This window comes from Eriocheir sinensis, unplaced genomic scaffold, assembly GCF_024679095.1.
Source record: "Eriocheir sinensis breed Jianghai 21 unplaced genomic scaffold, ASM2467909v1 Scaffold348, whole genome shotgun sequence".
In the NCBI taxonomy this organism is placed as follows: domain Eukaryota; kingdom Metazoa; phylum Arthropoda; class Malacostraca; order Decapoda; family Varunidae; genus Eriocheir; species Eriocheir sinensis.
In genome coordinates, this window is record NW_026111663.1 from 245,357 (window position 1) to 252,130 (window position 6,774).

At 41.5% G+C, this 6,774-nt stretch overlaps 3 protein-coding genes across 3 annotated transcripts; 2 read left to right on the top strand and 1 right to left on the bottom strand.

Annotated features, from left to right (window-relative positions):
* Positions 1-790: 790 nt before the first annotated feature.
* On the top strand, positions 791-3,554 carry LOC126991818 (uncharacterized). The gene is made up of 2 exons (XM_050850487.1): positions 791-1,441; positions 2,833-3,554. The coding sequence occupies exons 1-2, from the start codon at positions 1,082-1,084 to the stop codon at positions 3,421-3,423; spliced, it is 951 nt and encodes a 316-aa protein (XP_050706444.1). The 5' UTR covers positions 791-1,081; the 3' UTR covers positions 3,424-3,554.
* LOC126991817 (putative nuclease HARBI1) lies at positions 1,703-4,226 on the bottom strand. The gene is made up of 2 exons (XM_050850486.1): positions 3,636-4,226; positions 1,703-2,731 (listed from the first exon to the last, which is right to left on the bottom strand). Exons 1-2 carry the CDS (start codon positions 4,080-4,082, stop codon positions 1,919-1,921), a joined length of 1,260 nt encoding a protein of 419 aa, XP_050706443.1. The 5' UTR covers positions 4,083-4,226; the 3' UTR covers positions 1,703-1,918.
* An 831-nt stretch (positions 4,227-5,057) lies between these two features.
* Positions 5,058-6,563, top strand: LOC126991819 (fibrous sheath CABYR-binding protein-like). Its single transcript, XM_050850488.1, has 2 exons — positions 5,058-5,740; positions 5,978-6,563. The coding sequence occupies exons 1-2, from the start codon at positions 5,058-5,060 to the stop codon at positions 6,561-6,563; spliced, it is 1,269 nt and encodes a 422-aa protein (XP_050706445.1).
* The last annotated feature ends 211 nt before the right edge of the window (positions 6,564-6,774 follow it).

Sequence of the window (6,774 nt, forward strand, 5' to 3'; positions counted from 1 at the left end):
AGGCCACAAAAGTATAATGATTAAGTAGCGGGGACACGTGCAAATTGCACGGGGTCAGTGTTTTAATTTTAACTCAACAAATGAAAAGATAAAGCTCTCCATAACATCACAGTCCTGCCCAACGCTGAACCTGCCAAGACTGGATAACACCACCAGGAACTGCATTTCATATGAAGAACACATAGTGAGTATTGATAATATTGATAATATTACACCATGACGGGGTACAGAACTTCATACGAAAATGTATGAGGTCAAATGTTTGGATATATCTTAACTGTTGTAATGTTGTAATATTACCTGTTGATGGTTTCTTTAAGTAGCCTCATTCACATCATCATCATATTAAAAGAGAAAGCGACAAGGTAAGTGATATTTTGAAGGTTGCATTGCTATTACTGCTAATATTAGCCTACTATCATTAGTTATTATTATTATTATTATTATTATTATTATTATTATTATTATTATTATCATCATCGTTATTAGTATTATATTATAGCTAGAATTATGATAATTAATATCATTGTCATCATTACTATTATTGTTATGCATGACATAGCCGAGTTAATTTTTATCACTGAATTAGTAGGCTACTCGATATGAAAAAATTAGAAAGATTTTAGTTATTGCAAAAAGAGCAAATGGCGTAAAAAAAAAAAAAAAAAAAAAAAACTAATTCGATAGGTAACTCATCGAAATTATTGTTCACGTTTGTTTTCCTATACTTGATTGTAGTGTATTATGAGCAGGAGTGAATGAATTGTGAGGCATCAGATTAGTGGAGTAAGGCCGGCCCTAGACGTAACTGTTTATCTGAACGATATAACTGATCAGATAAATCGTTAAGATAAAACTGACGTGTAGGGGGAAATTTGCGCAGATTTTGATCGTTTCAGATGAACTGATCGAGCGGCATGAACAGTTGAATCATTCAAACTTTTTATCTGAACGATCTAATGATTGTTTTCCTTTCAGATGAAAATCTCACGTGTAGGGGGAAAACTGTACAGATTATCAGTCTATTTGTGACTTAAATAAAGTGTGCACGCCTTTTCCAGCTTTTCAGAAATACTTCATTATGAATCGCAAAACATTGGAGGAGTTTATTGACATTTACCAAACCGAAGAGTGTTTATGGAAAGTTAAGTGCAAAGAGTATCATAACCGTGACAAAAGAAACGCAGCATATGGAAAATTAATTGAAAAGTTAAGAGAAACAACACCTGATGCTGACCGTGATATGGTTGTCAAAAAAATCAATAACTTACGCACCACATATAGAAAAGAGTTGAAGAAAGTGCAGGCTTCCAAGAAATCTGGAGCAGGAGCATATGATGTTTATGTTCCAAAACTGTGGTATTTTGAAAATCTTGCCTTTCTACACGATCAAGAAACACCACGAGAAGGTCTTACTAATATTGAGGAAAATGAAAGTGAGGTGAGTTATACATGTATTCTTTTTTAATGAAGTGCGACACGCCCATAGAATAAATGGTATTAACATTTGAAGTAAATGTGTTCAACACAATATTCTGAGCCATCTTGTGCATTTAATGAGACAAAGTGAGTTAAAGTTGCCTATATATAATAACGACGTTATTGAGATATGTAATATGGTATGAATTATTTGAGTTACCCAGTAAATTTGTTATGTTTCCGTCTCGTATGTCACACAAGTAGATAATTATGTATATTTTTCACTCTAAAATTTTATTTAACCTATCATTTAACAGCAAAACAAATAAAAAATATCATTTATGCTCTACTATCCGGCCCGTTGGCACATGAAACACTGGATCATATATTACATACATAACACCCAGAAAGCAATTTCAGTTACCTAAGAGGTTCTTTTATGTAGCATTGTCACACACATACTTGAGCACGAAGATGTAGCTACAACCTTAATTTCTCTTCACTCAATAAAGTTGTCTTGCCATGGCAGTTTACCTTCACTGATGAAATAATCTGCGAAATTTTCTCTGATAATTTTAGCGGCTTCCATCGGGTTTCCTTGGTTTCTTCGGGCGATATTCATCATATTTGATTCTTCAGCTCTTAAACCTTGCACAGTGGTACCGCAGTTTATATTTTCTACATCAAAGCAATCCGCAGAGGCATAGCTGAGCGAAGATTTCAGTAGATAATTGTGCAACACACAACAAGCCATAACTACGGCATCAATGTTGTCTAAACTCAAATTTATTCGTGTATGAAATATTCTAAATCTTGAGGCCATAATTCCGAAAGCACTTTCTATCACCCGACGTGCTCGTGAGAGACGATAGTTAAATATCTTTCTTTCGTTATGTCCAGTCAAGTCTCCCATTCTATAAGGTTTCATCATATCAGGCCGAAGTGCAAAAGCATCATCGCAAACAAAGACATATGGTAAAACTCTATGTGATTTATCTAATTGTCCTTCAGCTGGTATATTCAGAGATTTATTAGTTAATTTTCTGTAAAACAGAGTATTCTGTATCACTCCGCCATCCGAATTCCTGCCATTTGAGCCAAAATCACACATGATGAATTCGCATTTCGCATTAGCGATTGCCATTAGGACTAGACTATGGCGTCCTTTATAATTATAAAACAGGGAACCACTGTCAGCTGGAGGAATAATATCCACGTGCTTGCCGTCCAACGCCCCCAGACAGTGTGGAAACTGCCAATCTTGCTCAAATTGTCCTGCGACACTTTTCCATTCTTCTTCCGTTTGAGGGAACTGAAATGGAGAAGACTAAAATGAGATTAATGCACTGGAATGCGTCAAAATGATTGGTTTCATTTTCCTTATAATTAATGAAAGGTTATTTCTTCTTTCAGAATTCATGCCATGATGTTGAGCCTGTGCCTGTGTCCAGCCCCTCATCTGATGTAAATGAACTAGAAGTTGCTACTGAAGGAAATTCTATGCTTGACATCAGCTACCCATTACATGTCAGCCGGTCGTCAACTCCTTTACCAACAAATAGTACAACAACTAATGTGGCACCGTCCAGACCTACCCCAAAGAAATGTAGAACGGCCATGAGTGATGAGGTGCTGATGACTATCAATGAACACTTTAAAAAACCAAGGGAGCAAAAAATAGAAGATAAGCATGACGTATTTGGGAAGAATGTTGCACACAAGTTACGTGGATTGGACAATTTACAGAGGATAATGGCTGAAAAAATCATAAATGATGCTCTGTTCGAAGCAGAAATGGGAAATCTTACCCATCATCATAAACTTTTGCCTGTACCAGTAACAAACACTCAATTTCCAATTCAGCACAACGTATTTCCGCAACCCTCTGCCACACCCAGAACAGTACCTCACACCATGCCTCACACAAGCCTTCACTTGCCCTCACTTTCTTCGACAATGGACCCTTTAGCTCAGGCAATTAGTGTATTGAACGAAATCCCTTAGTTATTATATTAGTGATACATAATTATTGGAAACTGGCATACAAGTATTCTGTTTGATATTTGTTTTGGATAATTGTATTATGTATTTCTGGTACAAAAATACCGTACACGTACATAAAGGATAGAAAAATACTGGTTACGTTCTATTTTTTGTTACCATTGTTGTGATTGTGTTATGTACCAACATATTTCTCATACTTATTAAATACTTACCTTCAAATACTGGTTTTGTAGAACCTTATAAATCGCTCGGCATGTTTCAGGAATAATAACCCGGAGAGCTTGAGCTGATATCAAGGTTGAAAACTTCAGGTCTTCATAGGAGCGTCCTGTGGCTAGAAATCTTAAGGTAGCTGTCAGTCTTTCATGAGGCGTTATTGCACATCTCATGACTGTGTCTTCTTTCTCTATGAAAGGTGTTACTAATGATAAAAGGTTCAAGTACGTTTCCTCGTTCATCCTTAAATAATTTTTCCAGTCCTTAGGCACCGCTCTCAACTCCACCAACAAGTTTGTATGAGTATAAGTTTTTCTTTTCAGTAGCCATTCTCTACTCCACTTGCGACCTCGCTTAGATCCAGATGCACTTTTTGCCCTTTTTACACATAATGCCACAGCTAAACCTGCTAGAGCCAGAGATTCCTCCTCCTCGGATGACATTACGGAAACTGTGGTGTGGAAGCGATGAAAATTGTAACGATATATCGGAATGGTGTAGGGGCAGCGACGTCAGATGGCTTGCAACGATTTTTATCTGATCAGTTATATCGTTCAGATAAACAGTTACGTCTAGGGCCGGCCTAACCGACCGGCGGGAGAGCGGCTTGTAAATAGAGATAACACTATGTAACACGATTTTTCTCTTTGACAAGTAAGTGTTATTTTCCAACTCTTTTCATTGCAAAACAATAGAAAATGTCCATTCTTCCTGTCAAACTTTGCTTTTGTGGCTTTTAGAATGATTTTTTTTTTGCACCAACATAGCAAATTTTTACCATTTTCACCATTTTTGGACAGAAAACAAAAAACAAATTCAAATGACAAAAAATTGATTCAAAACTACTGAGACTAATTTTTAGGATTAAAAATTAAGTTTTTCTTGATTTGCGTGAATATAACAAATTACTTTCACGAATGAGCAGGGTTGGCAATGATTAAATCAAATTTATTTTTTGAAGTGATTCAATCATCGATATTTTTATAAAAAAAAAAAAAAAATCATGATTTTTTTTTTTTCATTTTTTTGACTAGAAATATTTCTTAAGTTAAATCCATGTGCTCCAAAGATGGTAATTAAAGTAAAACAACCTATTCATGTGCAATGATTCATTTATTCTGAAGGGTCCAGTCAGTACAGTATAGTGTACTCGTATATGGTAAGAAAAGTTATTATATGTGAGGAGCCCAATATTCTAACGTACCCTAAAAAATTAAGGAAGTGGTGGACCAATTATGAGGTAAAGTATCTCCGTACGCACGTTACTGAACAAGACATTAGACCCAAATTAAGTACTAGACGTTGAAGGGAAGGGAAACGATCAATATACGTATTTTTGACAGCATAACTTTTTTTATATAAGAAAAATGACCACGAAATAACCAAGAAACATTAAATCTTTATTTTATTTTAGGAAAATGGCACCAATACAGGAAAGGGCCAAAAGAAGAGCTACTTTGGCCAATGAAAACCACACTGGTGTTCCATTTGGCCCAACACGGGACCACCCGGACACTGATGCAGGGCCGAGCTGCATCCCTCACATCCCCAGGGACACTGATGCAGGGCCGAGCTGCATCCCTCACATCCCCAGGGACACTGATGCAGGGCCGAGCTGCATCCCTCACATCCCCAGGAACACTGATGCAGGGCCGAGCTGCATCCCTCACATCCCCAGGGACCACCCAGACACTGATGCAGGGCCGAGCTGCATCCCTCACATCCCCAGGGACCACCCGGACACAGATGCAGGGCCGAGCTGCATCCCTCACATCCCCAGGGACCACCCGGACACTGATGCAGGGCCGAGCTGCATCCCTCACATCCCCAGGGACCACTCGGACACAGATGCAGGGCCGAGCTGCATCCCTCACATCCCCAGGGACCACCCAGACACAGATGCAGGGCCGAGCTGCATCCCTCACATCCCCAGGGACCACCCGGACACTGATGCAGGGCCGAGCTGCATCCCTCACATCCCCAGGGACCACCCGGACACTGATGCAGGGCCGAGCTGCATCCCTCACATCCCCAGGGACCACCCGGACACTGATGCAGGGCCGAGCTGGATCCCTCACATCCCCAGGGACACTGATGCAGGGCAGGCAGCTGCATCCCACATCACATCCCAGGGACACTGATGCAGGGCCGAGCTGCATCCCTCACATCCCCAGGGACACTGATGCAGGGCCGAGCTGCATCCCTCACATCCCCAGGGACACTGATGCAGGGCCGAGCTGCATCCCTCACATCCCCAGGGACACTGATGCAGGGCCGAGCTGCATCCCCATCCCAGGGACACTGATGCAGGGCCGAGCTGCATCCCCCACATCCCCAGGGACACTGATGCAGGGCCGAGCTGGATCCCTCACATCCCCAGGGACACTGATGCAGGGCCGAGCTGCATCCCTCACATCCCCAGGGACACTGATGCAGGGCCGAGCTGCATCCCTCACATCCCCAGGGACACTGATGCAGGGCCGAGCTGGATCCCTCACATCCCCAGGGACACTGATGCAGGGCCGAGCTGCATCCCCCACATCCCCAGGGACACTGATGCAGGGCCGAGCTGCATCCCTCACATCCCCAGGGACCACCCAGACACTGATGCAGGGCCGAGCTGCATCCCTCACATCCCCAGGGACACTGATGCAGGGCCGAGCTGGATCCCTCACATCCCCAGGGACACTGATGCAGGGCCGAGCTGCATCCCTCACATCCCCAGGGACACTGATGCAGGGCCGAGCTGCATCCCTCACATCCCTAGGGACACTGATGCAGGGCCGAGCTGCATCCCTCACATCCCTAGGGACACTGATGCAGGGCCGAGCAGCATCCCTCACATCCCCAGGGACCACCCAGACACTGATGCAGGGCCTAGCTGCACAGCTAAACTGCTGACCACCAACCTTCATGAATCATAAGTTTAGTTTTTCGAGAAAATATTTGTATTGTGTAATCAAATATGACAATATATATCTATCCTGAACAGCACATGATTATGAATATTTAAATCAGAGTCTCACGTTTACAGAATACTTGATAATACCAAAACAATGTGTATCGGTAGTTTACGTTTTCTTTCAGGTCTGGAGACAATTGGAGGAAAAAATACAATAGGAGTAAAAGAACATT

What these genes read in the sequence shown, in the direction of transcription:
- LOC126991818 (XM_050850487.1), top strand. Translation starts at nt 1,082, where the DNA reads ATGAATCGCAAAACATTGGAGGAGTTTATTGACATTTACCAAACCGAA. An exon ending in TTGAGGAAAATGAAAGTGAG is followed by an intron (nt 1,442 to 2,832) that starts GTGAGTTATACA and finishes TTCTTCTTTCAG; the next exon opens with AATTCATGCCATGATGTTGA.
- LOC126991819 (XM_050850488.1), top strand. Translation starts at nt 5,058, where the DNA reads ATGGCACCAATACAGGAAAGGGCCAAAAGAAGAGCTACTTTGGCCAAT. An exon ending in CCCAGGGACACTGATGCAGG is followed by an intron (nt 5,741 to 5,977) that starts GCAGGCAGCTGC and finishes CCACATCCCCAG; the next exon opens with GGACACTGATGCAGGGCCGA.
- LOC126991817 (XM_050850486.1), bottom strand. Translation starts at nt 4,082, where the DNA reads ATGTCATCCGAGGAGGAGGAATCTCTGGCTCTAGCAGGTTTAGCTGTG. An exon ending in TACAAAACCAGTATTTGAAG is followed by an intron (nt 2,732 to 3,635) that starts GTAAGTATTTAA and finishes TCTCCATTTCAG; the next exon opens with TTCCCTCAAACGGAAGAAGA.